The 19,797-nt window shown below is 41.8% G+C and overlaps 1 protein-coding gene across 1 annotated transcript in view; it reads left to right on the top strand.

Annotated features, from left to right (window-relative positions):
- Positions 1-19,797, top strand: part of LOC119387613 (retinal-specific phospholipid-transporting ATPase ABCA4) — a 170,278-nt gene that overhangs the window by 132,313 nt on the left and 18,168 nt on the right. The window contains exons 41-61 of the mRNA XM_049414207.1: positions 1,415-1,527; positions 1,658-1,825; positions 2,051-2,259; positions 2,351-2,481; positions 3,288-3,406; positions 4,840-5,022; positions 5,123-5,333; positions 5,615-5,749; positions 7,826-7,965; positions 10,664-10,780; positions 11,265-11,520; positions 12,492-12,636; positions 13,125-13,301; positions 13,847-13,961; positions 15,255-15,445; positions 16,107-16,245; positions 16,919-17,123; positions 17,819-17,944; positions 18,030-18,216; positions 18,315-18,446; positions 18,544-18,627. Of these exons, the coding sequence (XP_049270164.1) occupies positions 1,415-1,527; positions 1,658-1,825; positions 2,051-2,259; positions 2,351-2,481; positions 3,288-3,406; positions 4,840-5,022; positions 5,123-5,333; positions 5,615-5,749; positions 7,826-7,965; positions 10,664-10,780; positions 11,265-11,520; positions 12,492-12,636; positions 13,125-13,301; positions 13,847-13,961; positions 15,255-15,445; positions 16,107-16,245; positions 16,919-17,123; positions 17,819-17,944; positions 18,030-18,216; positions 18,315-18,446; positions 18,544-18,627 (3,283 nt within the window). The remainder of the gene's footprint in view (positions 1-1,414; positions 1,528-1,657; positions 1,826-2,050; positions 2,260-2,350; positions 2,482-3,287; positions 3,407-4,839; positions 5,023-5,122; positions 5,334-5,614; positions 5,750-7,825; positions 7,966-10,663; positions 10,781-11,264; positions 11,521-12,491; positions 12,637-13,124; positions 13,302-13,846; positions 13,962-15,254; positions 15,446-16,106; positions 16,246-16,918; positions 17,124-17,818; positions 17,945-18,029; positions 18,217-18,314; positions 18,447-18,543; positions 18,628-19,797) is intronic.

The following is a 19,797-nucleotide window of genomic DNA, read 5'->3' as shown; positions in this document are numbered from 1 at the left end:
TTTGGTACACACGAAATGTCAGACTACGGTTACGCCGTAGTACATAAGTCCGGCACGAGAAAACGCAACAAGAAAATCCATTTGCCATTATAACGGCTCTGTTTCTTTAATACTTTAAATCTTTTGCGTGCGCTCAGACACCATTGATAGTGCGTCACAGTGTTCTTATCGACGAATAATTACTGTAACTAGTTAGTTTTCTTTCTTCCTTTTTTTTTTTTGCCTTACCGCATGGCTACCCTCCCCCCTCTTTTTTTTTACGAGTACACAGAAGCATAAACGAATTGCTTGAATTGCCGGCTAAATAAAATAACGTTACTGTTCTATCCCCCCCCCCCCGAAAAAAAAATCAGAAAAGTCATATTTTGCTGCTTTTTGCACTTCACAACATCTCAAATGTTACTAAAAAAAACATGGCCGATCCCTCTATCATAGGAATCGGTATAACACGAAAGTGAAACGTGTCTTCACAGACGTAGTTGAGCGTTTGTTGTGCATTGTTTCGCCCCAAGGGCGAAGGAATGAATGCTATAACAAGAAATTGTAATGTCACGCGAAGAACGGCAAGCAGCTCGAAACTTGCAACGCGCTGCTCAAGCAGAAAGGACGCACGGAACGAACATACACAGAATGAGCGCGAACTAACTGTCACAGTTGTAACTTATTTCTGTGTGAGCAGCGCGCTCCTCTCACAAAAGCGGCCGCTGCAGTGAGGGAAGTGACCTTTGTGCTCTCAACGCAAGCTTGCGGTGAGAGCACAAGATGTACAAACCACCGCCATCACGAGATAAGCGCGCGCGCGAGCGACCACGCCCTGTAGAGGGCGCGCTCATCCGCGTGGGGCGACGACCTTTAAAGCGCGCTCTTCGAGCCCTTCGCGCCATCGCGCTAGTGATAACGAGAACAGGCTGAAGTGTCACCGATCTCTGAGTATTGCCATCGGTAAATGGTGCATATAAATAGCTCGCCGTTAGCATGGCAAAGAACGTGCCGTCTGTGGCCGAATCGTTTCGCGCTCCGCGCTGTGGAGCGAGAGGTCGTAAGTTCGACTCCTGGTGACGGAACTTTTTCTTCTAGTTTTCTCTTTGCCATCTGTTAGTCTTTATATTTTACGTTATATCCGTGACGGAAAAACGTCAGTGGAGCCGGGGTGGACCCCGGCATGAAACACTTTCGTGTTAAAAAAAAAGTTTATAGCCTTTCGTTTTGTAACCTGTCCGCCGCCTCGTGTTCTAATTTACATAAAGCTTAAATGACGTCGCTTTAGTTCACTTTTCACTTCTGTGGCATATTGGTAAGGCAGTTTTATTTAATTTGTTGAAGGACAGTGTTGATTGCAGCTTTATTACTTGTCATACCTGAGAAAATTGTTCAAATTACTTAGCCGTGAACATTTTTTTTTTCTAATTTGCAGTTTATACAACACTGTCGAACATCGTTCATATGAATACGCTGAATGAATCATTGCACGGAGAAGCCAGCTCGTGGGCAGACGTGATCAGCAGCGCCGAAATAAACCTGAACTGGGTATGTATACATGCACACGCTGATTAAAACGCTGCTTACACAAGCTACCCGAGAAAGCGCATCGATTTGGCAGGGCTGTTTATTTTTTTCATTATAGTACGGTGCAACGTCAACGTTTCCTATTTTGCAGTTGGTTCGTCATAACCTCTCGCAAGAATCGTTCCGAGAGGCTTTATGCAGCAGGCCCCAAAGGCGTCTGCTTGTGTACAAGTCCGGAGAGGAGCAAAACCTGTGCGACGCTAATTTCGCAGAAGCGATTGCCCGGTCTGTGTTCAACACATCCGGAATTGCGAAGCAGGTAAGTGTGCGATGTTCTCAGCAAGCGGCAAACTTGAAATTCTAATGTCAAAAAGCATCTTTTATTACACTCTTGCTGTTGTTATACGTTGTAAAAGGGTGAGACATCGTTACTCCCCCACAGTCTAACCTTTGAAATCGAAACGTATATTTCAAACAATCATTCATTACATATGTCATCGTTTCATATTTGAATACGCTTTTACTTATCGCTGCCCTCGTACAGGTCATGGAAGCACAGACCAAGTCATTCTACGCAGCGAAGTGGCTGGACGAAATTCTGAAAGGTGCGGCCACGCTGTGGGATGCCATGTCCAAGCTTTTTCAGTCGACCAAAGCGCTTTCTCTGGACACGTCAAGCGACAACTTGGCCGGCACGCTGTCCTCCGTTCTGGCTTTACTCGATGACAGCGTCATCAAAGAGCTCATAAGCAGGTAAAGACCAAATGTCGAGTCCATCTTTCGCATCACGCTCGTTTTGCTGCGGGCGCTCCAGTAAAGTAATTAAACGAATATGTTATTCCAGCTTGGAGAAAGTCCAGGAGGTAACGGAAGCAGTTTTTCCTGGAGGTTCTATAGCGGAATACGTCAACTTGATTACTCAAGGACTCAAAGGTGTCCAGAAACTAGGCGAGAGTGGCCTGTTCCACCTGACGTGTAAGTCTGATTTTCCGTTATTCATATTTAAGTGTCGATCCGCTAACAATATTTCTTTAGAAGTTGATTTAGAACTCTAGAAGTTGATAAAATATAATATATTCTAGACGTAATGAAACTGTTTTTTTATTGCGGTTTTTCAGAAAATTCTACCTAAGCGGTAGCGAAATCGTTAAGTACATTGCATAACACAAATTACAGTAAAGCTCCTGCTATAACGAAGTCACAGAGACAGAAAATGCGCTTCGTTGTACGCGTACTTCGTTAAATGCGGAAACGCGCCAGAAAAGCCAAGATAACGCAGGATGGACCCTCTAATAGAGCAGGTTCTCGTAAAACTTGTATTTAAACTAATCTTCACTTGATAGTGGCGGCATCAACGCGGCGAAATTCCGCTGACGCCCGCGGTAAGCTGCGATCGTTAGTTTATTGTTACCACATAATACAGTTATAAAAGTGTCAAGAAGCTGACATGTGGGGAAGGGATTCTTAACTATCTTCACCTATTCAGGTTGTTATAAAGGAACGCAAGATTACATCCCGCATGCTGCTTCGAACGGTACGGCGTGAACTTCTCGCTTCGCACTGAACGGTGTTCAGTACACCTGCACTTCGAGAAACTTCATTCAAGATACACCCACTACGGTTGGGACTAGGGGTAAAAACTTCTAATGAAGCAATATTTCGAATAAGGCGATTTCGTTATTACGAAGGGCTACTGTTCTACCAACAAGCGTGCAATGAATGTTTATGCGGATGCGGAACGCGAGTGTGTCATAACCCAAATTTTTTTGTGTGTGATGCAGACAGAGTTCAGGACACGTTTTCCGATAAGGAGAAAGCTAAGAAAATTATAAAAAGGGAGCTGAGCTTGCTTCAAGATGAGATTGACAAAGTGCTGAAGCAACCGCTGGACATCAACACGGTAGGACCTTGACATTTTCATTTTCATCATCTCCCACATAACACTGAGCCATTCATCTTACTAAAATTATTTATTAGTTTCCTTTAGGAGAACGAGTATGGCAGTAATAGGAAAGGAAGAATTAAATTAAAAATACAAGTACCACCTTACGTGTAGCCCACCACGTTGTCAGAAAAAATATGCATACTTGAGCGAAGAATGCGCGCTGTCCATTTTTAATAATATTGACGATAAAAAGTAATTCGGGGAAGAAGTGTCAATGAGGCTACCGTTATATACTACGCGCCGCACTTTCTTGAATTTTCGAAGTTCTACAAAGGCCATAATTTCGTCTTTGGTATCTCGCTGAGCATAACTTCGTCAGCATCGGTGCTGAAAACGTTGACAGACTTGCGCTGCAAACGTAAACACTGTGTGTACGTTTTTTTTTATTTATTTACAGGGGATAAGAGAATTTTGTATTACACTATGCATGCTGTATTGCAGTTACAGAAGCCGAAATATCAGGATGTTTTTAAACATTTTTATTTGTGGTTGGCGTTTCTTGTATTTATTTATTTATTTATTTACTTATTTATTTCATTATGTATCGCACTTCGTTTGCTGAGTCAGGCGTCCTTTGTCAGGCACTGCTCCTGAATGTTTTTCTTTTGTGTGCTTATGAAACGAAGAAATAATTTCTAGGTCAATGTAATCCACGGCCAGCGCTGGGAAAGTGCTAAAAGTGCGCGGAAGTACCCGTGCACCTGTACAAGTACAACGGCTGTGTGATGTAACGTATCTCCAAGCCCACTTTATTTAATTACTTCCTCATTATTTCTGCCCTTATCACGTCCCCAGTGCAGAGTAATGAGCCGGGCTGTTACTCGTCTCACCTATCTGGTGTTCTTTTCTCGTTTTTCCTCTTTCCCTCCACTTTCGCTGTTTTCACATTGTATCGCTTACGATGCAAGGGTAACCAATAGAAAGCCAAGGTGTACGGCTTGACAGAGTTCTGCTAACGTACAGGCTATGTATTCATCGTATGGGCACTTCGTTTTGCAGTAGTTGATTAAACATAGCCATACATTGAGGGGTGCAAAATGGAAATTACCTCGTTGAACTTGCTACATGGAACTGAAAAACCGCTATCTGTTTTCCTTATGTGCTCACCGATGGAAGTTCTGCACATATATCCTTGTGGTTTGTGCAATATGCTATATAGGCTATCTTAACGTAATAATAAAACAGTTAGTAGAGGCGCTGGTCCCGACTCCTTCAGCCATGTGAGTCCTGGTTAGCGTCAATCATTTTGTATTTATATACGTACGTTTGCGCTGTCCCGAAGAAAAAAAAAAAGGAAAGGCGCACATACTCCTCGTAATAATTATCCTAAGTACTAGCATCGCTCTTGATGATGGCGATAACAATATTCTTTCTTTTTCTTCGAGCAGCTCGCCCGAAATGACAGCATTAACAATGTCGTCGCAACTGTCATCTGCGACGTTGTCGAAAACCAGTCAAGTGCCTCCAATCCTCCCAACAAGGACTTCGCGGAAGGTTGCACTCCAGCCTTATCTTCAGAAATCGAATATCGGCCGTTCCCTGAACTCACTATGTCAAAGGTCGTCAAAAATGTGAGTTTAACATTGATTTACATTAGTTGAAAACAAGACTTTCTTAATGCGATACACGCTGATTCATCCCTTCCCGTTTTTCTTTTCTTTTTCTTAAAAGTTTGCAGACGCTGTGTTCGACGGCGTACTGAAGACGTCGAACCTCAGCAAGCAAGTGGTGACGGCTGCCTTGAAAGCGCTCAGCACGGCACCGAAAGTCGTTCCAGTGATACGGGCAAAGTTGTCGCTTCTCTCTGAAGCCCTGGATCCGAAGACCGCAAAAGCGCTCTCCGACCTCAACATCACTCAAGACGGCATCAGCGTTTTGACAAGTACGATAGACTCCACTGCGGTATATTTGTATATAAAGCAAAGTAATTATAACGAGAGACCGAGCAATGCTAATATTCCTGCTTAAACACATTTCTCAAGAAAAATCTATTGTGTTGAAAACATTTTTTAACGAATAAATTACACGAAAATCTTTATTCCACAAACATGCAATTCATTGCAGTTTTACACGTACAAAAAACGAACTTTGTTTGCGGGTCTACTTCACGGCATCAGTGTTGTACCTCATGGATTAACGTGTTCTCTTTGGCATCACTTACAGGTCCCGCTGCGCTAAGCCTCGTAGGCCAGCTACTGTGTGGTTCACCCCTCAAAGCACTCGAGGACCAATTTTACCTCCTGGAACCATCATCTCGCGAGCCGACACTTGACGTACAGGAAATAGAAGAACTGCCGAGTAAGATCCTTTGTTATATATCAACGTGCATGATTAATTAAGTGTACAGACAAGTAAAAGAGAAACATGCGTTTAAAAGTTGAATATGTGGCTCCAGATAGTTCACAAATGGTACTAACATTTACGACGATTACGACTGCATGGTACTAACTGCAAGGCGGTACTAGCTTTTACGACTACAGGGATAGGTCGATCACCAAGTTATATACTTAGGAACTGATTTTGCTGCCACTTGCGATCGCCGTACAGTTCCGTTCGCGCAGAATCACAGATCGTGGCCTACGTTTTCGCATAACTTACGCTTCACGCTGAAACCCAGCGGCCACATTATTACGCAAACATTGCAACTTGTTGGCAGTAGTTCCCAGAAAGTTGTCGCGCTATGATTAATTTTTTACAAGACGGAAATGAATGCATGCGTGAGTTTCGGGGTAAAAAAAAAGATTAAAAAAAAAACAACCCAGATAGATATAAAGTTTTTAGTGGACTCATTTCACAATTTTGGCAGTCATATCACTCTATGACGTATGTCGTAAAGTGATATATATGACTGCCACAAACTCGAGTCTCTGGCTCCAAACGAAATCAAGGATGTTCGAGTCAACCCCCGCAAGAATGTCTTGGCCATCGATGTTATACACCAGGCATCTCTGCTTGCTCTGACCAGGGTCACAGACTTCGACGGTATAAAGGTACGAGCTCACCTTCCACTTAACAAGGACATGGTGGTAGGCGTCATATACGATGTCGACATCTCCATTCCTTGTGGCGACCTTCCAATGCTCATCAAGGAAGTTAGTGATCATAGCAACATAGTCCTAGTCTCACGTCTGGGCAACTCGCGTTGCGTAAAGATTGTCTTCAAAGGCGACATATTGCCATCCCACGTGAAGGTCGGACACTTTCGTCACGTGGTCCGTCCATTTACACCACGACCACTCCAGTGCCGTAAATGTCAAAAAATGGGTCATGTGAGCGGAGTTTGCAGGAACGTGGCGATTTGCCCCCGCTGTGCAGAGCCACACAATGCGGAATCCTGCCGAGCAACTGTCCTGAAATGTACCAACTGCCATGGATCACACGAAGCCTCATCAAGGGACTGTCCATTGGTGAAAAAGGAATGGAGCGTCATGAGGCAGATGGTACGGGACGGCTCAACGCACAAAGAGGCCGCTGATGTGGTGAGAAATAGACAACGACGCTCGCGACGGCGACGACCGTCTAAGGCTACTGCGGCGCGATCTGGACGGACAACGCGATCTCCTACTCTGACAGACCGTCAGACTTCTCCGAAGAGACAGCTACCACCACTGCCGCCACCCCCACCGCTCACTGCATCACAGTCGGAGAGCCGAAAAGACGCAGAGGCTTTGAAAGCGGCGGCGGATGTCGCGTGGCCCTCACTGCCACCACTGCGCAGTCATAAAGAGCCGATGCAGAATGGCCCGCAATGTACATCATCGTCCACAGATGATTGCCACGACAAAAACCTACAAGTCCTCGCTGTGTTGAGGTCTCTCATGACCACGATGCGCACTCTCCTCAACGGAATGACAACTCCGTCAGCTCAATGTGCTCTGCAAGTTCTGGATTCCTTGGAGCCAGTCCTTGCAAGCCTTTTTTAACGCCTACTTCTAGACAACCGCAGAGGAAGCGATGTCAAATATTTCTCGGTTGTGACTGTCTGTGTGTGTGCGGTGAACACTGTGCGCGTATTACTTGTTCCTTCTTTCCTCCTTGCTCTCTCTATTCTTTTTTCTCCCCTTCCCCCTCCCCCGTGTAGGGTAGCAAATCGGGTGCAACCTGGTTAACCTCCCTGCCTTTCCTTCGCTTTTATCTCTCTCTCTCTCTGCCACAATCTCGTTGTTTTCGGGATGTGCGCATATTATGTGACCCAATTTTCAGAGTAACACATGTCGTTGCGATTGGTTACGCTCTGCATGTGTTCACGTACCTGTATTTCTCTGTGTCATACGAAAAAGTAATCTGACGACAGAGGGTAGCACAAAGTAATTTTTCCGCAAGGCCGTGCATGCGTTGATTACCACGCGCGTAACACGCTCACTTTGTCGGCAGGCAAGTTCTGTCGTCGTGGCTATGAACAAGTGATGAGGATGTCCGGCGGCCCGATCATCTGGGGCTTTCTCAAGCCCATCCTTCGCGGCCAGATATTGTACGCACCGAGATCGCCGGCTGCTTTCCAAATAATGCAAGAGGTATGACCTATGGTTCCCAATTTTCGGCATGTTTTATATGTGGTCGTTATGTGCACGAACTGAGCTTATTCAAAGTATTTCTCACCAGTTCCCCTTCGAATCGTTTTTGTTATTCACCAAAACTGTAAAGCAATAAATTTTAAAAATAGTTTATAGTAGGAACTGAGGTAAAAGCAAATGAGATATTAGGAAATGGTGGTATGGGAACGCGAACCATTGCAGCCTTTTACTTCGGGATCTCCCGATGTACATTTTCGTAACTTTGCTGTTGTCATGATGAAAATCTGCTTCTAATTCTGATTCTGTAGCCGCAGTAAATACTCTCTACCGTTGACTCCAACGGTCCCAGTTGGAGGCTTGTTTCCTCGAGGCCATAAATATAAAATGACATTTCAGGGCAGAGACGACGCACATAGCGAGCTCCTGTTAATATTTTACCCGAGTAAGTAAGTATCATGCACTCCCACGGCTTCAGCACCTCGTACTTGATGGAAGGATCGTTACTTTGACACCGCGTTTTAACGTAGGTAGCGTGTGCGTTCTCACACTGCATGAAGTACGTTTGCAGTTGTTTCCTGGGCACCAGAGGACCTGAAGACATTTTTGATTTTGCATTTTGCATATTTTCATCTTGAGTTCATGTCCCAACTTATAAGAACAAATAAAATTGCTCATTTATGGCGTCCAGTAAAGCTAGACGGTCAAGTAATCTGCACCGTACTTTTTTTACCGGAATGTGTCTTTCTTACCCTACTGTACATTGGAGATTTTTATTTTTATTGCGATAGCAATTATATGGACAGTCTCGGCTGGTTTTTGTCCGTCCCCGTCGCCGTCATTCAACGTATATGTATAAGCATATATATATATATATATATATATATATATATATATATATATATATATATATATATATATATATATATATATATGAAAGTCCCAAAGAAAAATAATTTAGAGAAAAGGCTTCCGAAGCGCGGAATGGAACCAGGGACCTCACGCTCCGCAGCCCGTGGCGCTAGCCACTACGCCACGAAACGCCGATCCTTTAATGAACTAACGGCGAGCGTTATATACACACCCTTTACCGCTGGCCGGACTCAGAGAGGGCAAGCGCTTATAAGCGTTTCTTCATTGCCAGCGAGATGGCGCGAGGAGCTCAACGAAGGTTTTTCGCTTGCTGCAGCGGCCGCGTTTGCGAAAGGAGCGCGCTGTTCAAACAGAAATAAGTAACAACTGCGACATTTAGTTCGCGCTCGTCCTGTGTGTACCTGTTCGTTCGTTTCGTGTGTCCTGCTTTATGTTTTAGCAGTGCGCTTCAAGTGTCGAGCTGTGACGCATGATAGTTCGCGCTCGTCCTGTGTGCGTTCTTTTCGTGCGCCCTTTGGGCTCGAGCGACGCGCTGGCAATTTCGAGTTGATTTCCGTTCTTTGCGTTAGATTCCAATTTGTTGCTATCGCATTCATTGCTTCGCCGCTGCGGCGAAACTGTGACTTTTTTTACGTAGATTAAAAACCCAAAGCCGTCAGCGTCATAAGTGCAAATGGGACCACTCATGAGCATAAGCGTCACTTCCTAAAACGTCAATGCCGACATAACATGTGAAGTTGTACGCATCTGAGAAATTTGGGTCAGGCCGACCGCTTCAGCTTTTCTGTCAAAAGTAAATGTATTTTCTTCACCAAGATTTTTGCCTTTTACTTCATCGTTTGCTCGGCATTGCGATAAATGTAGCATGTCTTAACTTTCTTTGAGAAAAAATGTACAAATTTTGCAAGACAAATTCTCTTTGGAACTTTCGTACTAGCGCTCCTGTAAAGCTGGCTCCTTTGCACACACATAGTGTATGCAAAGGAGCACCCTTTACAGGGTACGTCAGTTGGAGAGGAGGAGGAGGAGAGGTTGAGGCAAGGAAAAGGCGCAACTTCTGCTACCCTAATTGGGAGCACGGTTCAGCGCCTCAGTTGGTTCGAGGCAATGCGCGCTCTTACCTTTCACACCGCCCTCGAACGTTGATGCAGGCCGTGTTACCAGCCATGAACTCATAAGATGTACAATAATTATAGTGAGAAGCTTCTAGGCTGGTTGAAGATGCGGATACCCTTTGCCTCTGCGTTCTTGCAACCATGTAATCGTTTTCTTTCTTACGATGCTTTACATTTGCGAAGCAGCCACTATACATCAGGCTGCGGTATTTATTAAAAAAATAAATACTTCACGGGTTTTTACGATACGATTATGAAGCGCACCGTAGCGAGTGAATTCGGATTAATTTTAACAACTTGGGGTTCCTATATAGCATGCGTCTAAATATAACTGCATGGGCATCTTTTCCATTTAGCACCATCAATATTCGGCCGCTGTTGGCGGGAATCAGGTCCTCGAACTTAGCAGTGCAATACTTTATCGACTAAACTACCTCGGCAAATGTGCATCGATTCGATCCATTCGCAATTTCAACGATGCTTCCATTACAGAAATGGTGGAGCATGTCGTGCATGTTATTTTCTTATGCACTCCTAGAACTTAGAATACGTACGTATACTTCTCACTTTCTTTATTTACTATGAGACAGTATCATGACCAATCATGCAATGAGTGGTGCCAGTTTGTCACAATGTTCTCTTCTCATTTTGTTTCATGGGTCACATTTTGACTCCAAAATGTCATTTGCCTGACTTCCGGGGTACATTCGCAGGTGAACAAGACGTTCGAGTCAATGTCCTTTATAATCGACGCTCTTCACGTGTGGAGCGAGGGAACAATCGGACTGAAATTTCTGACGAAAGAGAATGGGCCGGTAACGAAACTGAAGGTAATAGACTCTTTTTCTTCGCCCGATGCATTCCTCACGTAGTCAGCTCATCTCAGAACGTTCAATTCACGCTTCAACGCGCCTGTGCGTGAACAGTCGAACACATCACATATATTCTGCCCATACGTCCACAAGGGTGCAAGTGCTGCCATTAAAAATGCTATGGTTTTTGTGAGCGTTGCGCACATTTATGCTTTGGCCACGTGCATTAATTAGCTAAGCTACGAATAATCCGTGTTGCTCCTTACTACAGTATAGCTGCCATTGTACCACAGAACACCACGTATTAACGTCACTAGTTTAGCTACAGTGAAAGAGTAGAGAGAGTGAAACGAACACAGCTTTCTTAATATTTCCGCAGACATTACAACTGAAAAAGTATTGCAGCAGCAACAAAACAAAATGGCGCATGTATTGCAAAGCGAACGTAAACACGGTGAAAATGGAAAGAAAGGTCTGGAATAACCTATGTAAATTATTGCAGGAGCTCATTGCGTCCAAAAGTCTACAGCCGCTTGCCAAGGATATGCTTGGTGATGACGTGTATGCTTTCCTCACGGACCTCAATGTTGAGGACTTACGTCATGAATTTGGTGACCTTGGAGGATTGCTCGACCTAGTGCAGCTCGTAGGAAGTATATCTCAGTGCTTCGAGCTTGACAGATTCAAGCAGCACAACAGTGAAGATGACTTGGTGAAGACTGCGATGCATCTTGGTGCCAGAAGGGAGTTTATACTAGGCAAGTCATGGATTCGCTTTCTCTTGGCTTAATTATTTTTGACGCTCGATAATCTTGCCTTCAACGATAAAGGTAATGTTGTATATGTGAAGATGAAATTGTAGGGTCCATAATGCGATCTTAGGTACTGCTCCAACTAAGCTTAATGGCACAACTGTCACGTAAGAAGGACCACCACAGAGAAGACAATGACACATCACAAGCGGTGCCTGTTATTTCCTTATTCTGTGTGATGGACCTATTTGCGCTACATTTGTGTCCTTAAGTAAACACCAAACCATCCAACAATGTGTCCTACCGCTGACCAAGCTTGTTACAGCGCAGCGTAACTTCTGCTAGCAGTGCTTTTAACAACGCATTACTGAAACCGAACCATACATCCAATAACGGTGCCTATAACTATTGCTTTTCTTTTTGCACACAAGATTTTCTAGAATGATATATTTCCAATATGACAAGGCAGGAATGAGTACATATTCAGTCCAGTCAGCTTTTGCGAGTTCAGAGGTTGACTCTATTAGAAATTTGAATGAAGATTTCTATGGTTATCAGTGTGCCGTGGGCATGGTGGACGAAGGATAAATAAGTTTGGTGAAACGGGCTTGGGGTGAGAATTACGAGCTTGATGGGTGAGGCCGCAGGTCCAGGGCTCCACAGACTTTTGTGCCGCCTGCCTGACATGACTCAGAAGCGATAGCTGCACCTCTGGGTCAGAGCTCGCGAATTATGCCTCCCATTGCTCCAAAGTATATGATAATTAAAGTTTACCTAAAAGGGTACTTAAATCTTGTGGTTTCTTTTGGCAAACCCGCGAAATGTGATACAGCAATTTAAGCCGCCACACCATGGATTAGCGTGCCCACCGAGTGTTGGAAAAATTTTGTTGAATCATTGTAAGTTTGGAAAGACAAAGGCTTTTGAAATCCCACGTAGAGCCATTCAGTTGACAGAAAACATTGTTTTGTGCACAGGCGTTGTCTTCCTCAATCTGGATACAAATACTGAACTGCGTCTCGAGAACGGATCTATGGTGAAATCATTGCTGCCCCCAGATGTTCAATACAAGATCAGAATGGACATTGACAATGTGCCTCTCACAAAAACTGTTAAATCAAGGTATGAGCATAATCTTCTACTCTTGAAATCTTAAAAACATATTCTTAAGCATGGTACTCACAAGGAATACAAAGTAACGAGAATAAAGCAAGGCTCGGCTGTTGATTATTTCAACAGTTTATACGCACAAATTACAAATTTTGTTGTGTCAGACACATTCTGCTTGTTATAAGAAGCCTGTACAGTAGGTTTCAATTCAATTATTTCTGTTAACATAACAGAACACTTCGTAAATGCTAGATGATAAAAGGTGACAAGAAGAAAGTCATCATCTAGGAACTATGTTTGTGCTTTAAAAGTTCGACTGCTGAACATATATGTACATCTACAAAAGAGAATTGCATCTTACTTATAAAGTGTTTTACCAAAACGTATGCGATACCTCTGCGATTCTACTTCTAGGGTGGAGCGTCAAATTTTAAACCAGTCAAAAAAAACTGAAAGATTTGTTAGACACGACGTCAAATGGTGTTTTCTTCTAACCCCAGGTTCTGGCAACCAGGTGCAAATGACGACTTCTTGGATGATATGCGATACCTACGAGGCTTTGCACACTTTCAGGAGCTCATAGACAAGGCAATCACCAAGCTGCACGTGGGAGAGTCAGTTCACTACCCTCCAAGCTATCTGCAACAGTTCCCTTATCCCTGCTACATGAAGGATTCGTAAGTAGACAGCATAATGACTTCAGATAGCAACACTCTTTGAAATATATGGCTTTGCATATTTCAGCATCTAGGACATTATAAGCATGAAGGACATAGGAAATGAACAACACTAGCTGGATAAATTCCACAGTATTCAAGCAAGGCCTTCAAATAATTGCTACAAAAATGAAGTATTCAGTGCTGCAATGAAACAACAAGAAATTTTTTGTATGGTCATTGATTTCTATTAGATAGTTTCTTTATCAAGCATGCAAGGCAGATAGCATAACAGCACTTAGCAGTAGTGCTAGTAACTACAGCAATACAATATAAAAAATCTTTTAATTTACTATTTTTACACTTCAGTTCACAGGTTTCTTAGTATGATGTGCACCAAGAATAAAATGTAGTATTTGCTAACATTGTTCATTGTTTTGTCGAATTTTAATGCAGATAAAAGTCTTTCTAATTTTATAATCATTATTAATTTTTTTAATGTGGATGTTGCTTTTTCTGCTGATTCTGTCATATAGGACTCAGCCAATTAATTGTTATTTTTGCAGAGTGGGGTATTACATTAAGGCAATGTTACCACTGGTATTCACATTAGCCTGGATTTTTCTGGTGGCCTTCTTTGTGCGAGAAAGAGTCCTCCCAAAAGAATTACACCTTGAAGAAGTAAGTGCCCAAATGAAGTTTTATAGTGTCCGATGCATAAAAGTGCACAACAGCACACCAACACAGGGCAATATGTAGCCTATCCTGAAGAAAGGATAGTACATACAAGCAATTCATTGCATTACCTCATTCACATACATATGTATAAGGCAATTCTTCATATTAATTAAACTACCAAAAGGGTGCTGACCTCACTTTTACAGTAAAAAGAAAGTTAGAAGCCCTATTTACTATTTAATATTGTATACATGTACTGTTTCTTGATCCAAGTATGTGCACTGCGATGTACATATCTCTTTGAACATTATTGAAAACTATAGCAGACCTTATTACTTGTATATTTATGGTTTACCAGTATATTATATACTACCACGTAACAATATACACCCTATAATAACCAGTTCTTTTAGCAGTATCAACTGTTTGATAGACTACATGCAAAATAAACTTTGTAAAACAACATCAACAAAAATAATGAAAGTGGTTAGCTGAGCAATATTGATACAAGCTCTTGTAATCACAGATACGCATCTAAGCACATTTATGTGATTTCACGCATAATTTTATGTGGTTGAATATCAAATGATTTGTACTACCATGCATATTCCTTGGGCTACAAAACTGGTGAACTGCTGGTTTCATGCCTTTATGGTATACTTGACATCTAGTACGATACATACAATTGTGATGTCACCTAAATATTATATATAATTCTATGCTCAGTGTTTTTCTTAACGTGCTTTCTTACCACTCAAATATTCATAGCCCAGGGATTTGTAGAATAGGCAGATTTAAAGGTTGACTGCATGGAGGCATTCCAACACCACAATGAAAGTTAAGAACGTGTTTTTCTGACATAACTGTACAAGTGCTTTGGCAACAGTCTTAAACTTAAACTCAATCCAGACATAATAATAATTAAGCTGATGATGATCACCAGCTTTTCCAGTTTTGTGAATGCTCTAATTAGAGATTTTCAGTGTACCTTATAAGCGTTTTATTTTTATATTCATGTATGTCATAAGTTACAGTGCCTAAGCTAGTTAGCAACAATATTGCTTAATGTTGATGGGAGCTGCAAAGTGGCTAATGATAAGAGTGCCATGTGTAAGCAGTGCCGGGTTATGCATGAGCATATATTTGTTGCATGCATGTCCTAAACCAAAGCAGTAAAGTCCATTTGCTGGCAAGGGCTCAATGGCTTTTACATTTTATGAAGTAGGGCATATACTTGTAGGGGCTATGCTTGCCTAAGTCTGTTTACTTATGTTGTTCCTCTTGGCCTTCCATTAGATCATGCAAGTTATGGGCCTGAAATCTTGGATTGACTGGAGCGCATGGTTCCTGACCAGCATATTCATTTCTATTGGCATTGTCGCATGCACAACTGTCATTCTCTGCTATGGAGGCATATTACCATACAGCAATCCTCTCCTCCTCTTCATTTTCTATGGAACCTTTGCACTCTCAGTGCTCATGTTCTGGTAAGTCATGCTGCTGGTATTTATGCCATTTTCCTAAAAGAATATGAAGTCTGAAAAAATTTTATTTTTAAAATTTCTTGTCATTTGCAAGGCAATGTTGAAATAGATCCGACTGAAAGATGGCTTGACAAAATTTATTTATAGGTTAAAACAAATCACTCGTGGGTTATATAGTGGCTTCACAATGCACAGGGGAATAGCAGACTAGCTGCTGACATGACAATTCAGTGAGTACTTTAGCAAAGAACAACACAAGGATCGAATTAATTGTTTTTTATCTGGAATGCTCTTGTTTCTTTTCACCTACTGGTTAATAATTTTTATGCTGAATTAAAGCTAATTTTCAAAATTTTTCTTCCATACTTTTTATTTCAATATTGTTGTTTATTTGTATCAAACGAAGATCATGCGCCTGGCTGGTGCTCTTTCATATATTTGTATATGTCCACATACCAATTGTTATCTCAGGATAGTATAGTCTCAGATTTCTGATTGAGCTGTGTGACCTACATATGCAGCCTATGAAATTAAACACTGTTCTATACAAACAGAGTGTTGCAATCTCTAGTGATTTTATACAGGAATGTAAATAGAGTGCTACAATCCATAGTGATTTAATACAGGAATGTCACATGCCAATATTTGTGCTCCTTTTTTTCAGCTACATGATCAGCATATTCTTCCAGTCAGCTACTGTGGCTTCTTTGACTGGAATAGTTGGATACCTGATCAGCTTCCTGCCCTTTGTGATAGCTGTGTCTATGGAAGCAACATTTTCACTGAAACAAAAGCTCCTTCTGGTAAGTGCTCATGCATGCAGTATCAAGCAGTGCATGGCATATATATGTACAAATATTGCTCTTACGCATGTGTGCATGAATTTTAGTTGAGTACATATTTCGTGCACATCTGTGTATAAATGCTTGTGCATATATATGGAGAAAGCAAAGTATAGAGTCACTGAAAAGTTCTTTCCCTGGCCAGAAGGTCACACTAGTGGTAAGGATGAAAATATTCCAGTACAAGCACACTTTTAACTGGACGCAACCAGTGCCACAAATGTGGGTTCTACATTCAATCTTGTAATGTTGCCTGCATTAAAAGTGATACAACATACTATGTGGAAAAACCATTGCAGTCGCATGCAAAAGCAATGTTCCTAGAAGTAACCACACGCAATTCTCTCTTCCTAAGGTTCCTACCTTTTAAACTGCATGTGTGGGCATAATACAGTGAGTCAGAAGAGGATGTCAACTACTATACCTGTCTTAAATGTATTGAATTCTTAATTGCCACCTTGAAAGACAAATGGTTATAAAGCTGAAAACTGGTGCTATCATTCATAGGGAAGACAAGTTTCCTGGCTTTAACTGATGAGCTTCCTGGCACTTCAACTGTTGAGCCTTATTTTGTCCTATAATTTGAATTGAAACCTTCGGTTTACAGAAACTGACAAGATTTTTATATTTTCAGTGCCTCTCCATGTCGACATCTTTTAGCTATGGTTGCCTCTACATTAGCAGATTTGAAGAACAAGGCTTAGGTGTACAATGGGAATACCTGTGGCAAAGCCCAATTCCAGGAGACACCATGAACATGGGATACTGCATTGTAATGATGGCAATCGACAGCCTTGTGTACTTTATGATAGGACTTGTAATGTCTAATATATTTTTAGGTAAGTGGAATAGAGACTTCTTGAATCGACTAAGCTTTAGCACTCCACTGAATTTTATTAGAGAGCTGCTACTGTTTTAATGAAAAAAAAAAGGGAACTAGTGACACTGAGCAACAACCACAAACATATAGTACTATTATGTAACAGAATCATTTAGAATGCTCCTTACATCGATCACTCTGTCTTCCTCTGGATTCCACTCATGTGTTTGATTTTTAGAACTTCAAAGAGTAGATTCTAAAACTGAATATAAGTCAAATAAGAACAAGCTACTTGATTTGCGTTTGAAATTTCAAATAACATTAGCACACCTCTATTTTTATGCAATTACTGATCAGTTTACCACACTCACACTTAAAGCCACAAATTTATCCATTTATACATCTTGAAGGAGTGTGGGCAATGTCGTGGATGAAATGTGTTGGTGAGTTTTAATTAGACACTGCTACAGGGCCAGCAAACTTTCCTCACATCCTGTAGATCACCAATATTTGAAGACACACATGTCCTAATGAGGCTAGGATCAAATGTAGTTCTTCTGTCCAGCTGTCTGTCTACATATTTTTTATCCCGGTAGGAGATGTAGAGTGTCTGTAAGCTCAATCCTTTGTGATCTGACATTAAAAGCCTATTTCCAGTTGTTTCCCATGCAACAACTCTATAAGGGTATACTACCTACTACACTCTCATTCCAGGTGAAAAGGCATCTCTCTCAAGGAGAAAACTGCTGGCCTTTTTCTCAGCTAAGAACAGCGGTTCAACGACACAGTACTACTTACAAAACACTGTAAACGGCAGCATGAAACCGCATCTTCTAAAAGGTATGTTGCTTTTGAGTCGCTGAGTGTTTATATCCTCTCCAATGAATTATATCAATTCGCATGCATTATTATTTTATCTTCACAGCTCCTTACATTATGAACGACAAAGCGCCAATGGCATCAACTGGTATATCCGTACAGGACTTGTGTATTGCCTACAACAGCGGGAAGACTTCAGAACGAATAGCTGTGTCTCATTTGTCCCTTAATTTTGACGAGGGCCATATCAACACACTTCTCGGCCAGAACGGTGCAGGAAAGACAAGTACAATGTGAGGACGAGATCATATTTAAAAACTTTACTCTTATTTACACTTCATTCTTTAATTTTTTCGACGAGACATGCCTGAAATGGTTGATGCACTTACAGAAAGGTACTGACTGGTCAACATTCGGCAACTTCTGGTGAAGTTTACGTTTATGGAAGGAATGTCAACAATGCGGCAAAGGAAATCAGAAAGTACTTGGGATATTGTCCTCAGTACAACACATTATACGGAAAGTAAGCTCATTGTTTTCTCCTTTGGCATCTACATCTTCTGTTCCTTACATAAAAATGTTTATCTCAACTACAACTTAAATGCGATGCTGTGTTTCAGGCTTACTGTCAAAGAACACCTCATTTTCTTCGGCAATCTGAAAGAGCTGCTGTCACCAGAGGAAGTAGAGGAAGATGTTGAGAGGTAATAATTTCCTAACTTGTTTGTAGCATTTACAATTCTGTTGGTCTTACATCTGCTCCCAAGGGTTTTAATTAGGGGTGTGCGAATATTCGAAATATCGAATATTTTTCGAATAGTGTTTGCTATTCGATTCGATTCGCACTGGAATTTTACTATTCGAACTTCCCAAAAACAAATACAGTCAACGTCTGATTGAAAGTGACCCCTTCAGATTTTTAATATGCTTCACCTCATTACACTCTTGTATTGCGGCAAAGCTGCCTTTCAAGCTCCGTTGCGGTCGAACTTAGAGACAGTCAACGTCCGATTGGAAGTCCCTAAATTTTCAATATGCTTCACCTCATCACACCCCCGTATTGCGGCAAAGCTGCCTTTCAAGCTCCGTTACAGTCGAATTTGGCCAAAAGACAGTCAACGTCCGATTGGAAGTGGTCCCTAGGTTTTCAATACGCTTCACCTCATCACACCCCGTATTGCAGCAAAGCTGCCTTTCTAGCTCCGCTACGGTCGCAAATGTATTAACTCAAGAAAACGCTGGTTCCAACATAGAGAGAGTTGGGGGCTCAATTAATGCTGTTTTGGGCCTGAAATTTGGGCAGCAAGTCCGAAAAATCGGACGCCGAAGCTTTTTAGCATCCAAAATTTCAGATGTTCTTATATATCAACGTCTACGAGGCAGATTTGGAACTCCGGACTTGAAGGGAGCACACCCTTGTCCGCCACATCAGTTGGGCTTCCACAGAAGTTGAAAGAGGAGGAGAGGCGGAGAAAATGGCATCTTTGCCTATCACGTGTAAAGTGTTGTCGGCAACACTTTGGTTGCACCAAATCATGTACATAAATACAGATGGCCTCTACATTGCCTCATCCTTGATAAGACAACTATGAAACACCACCCCGCCAGCGCTTCATCAACCTAGCAAAAAGAAACACTTTCATGTTGCTATCTTATGAGAACATACTTAGGGATTCTCTGCAACTTTTTCCTATAATTTCACTTCGAAGTATTCGAAAAAGGTTTGAGAAATATTCGAAAATTATTCGAAAATTATTTGATTCGATTCGCACTCAATCTTTATTATTCGAATTCGCTTCGCACCCAAAATTTTGCTGTTCGCACAGCTCTAGTTTTAATGCCACACATTTTTTCTTTCTTCATTTGCACTGAAA

Source organism: Rhipicephalus sanguineus, chromosome 3 (genome assembly GCF_013339695.2).
Source record: "Rhipicephalus sanguineus isolate Rsan-2018 chromosome 3, BIME_Rsan_1.4, whole genome shotgun sequence".
NCBI classification, from domain to species: Eukaryota; Metazoa; Arthropoda; class Arachnida; order Ixodida; family Ixodidae; genus Rhipicephalus; species Rhipicephalus sanguineus.
The sequence above is the reverse complement of the archived record's forward strand: the minus strand, read 5'-3'. Positions and strand labels throughout refer to the sequence as shown.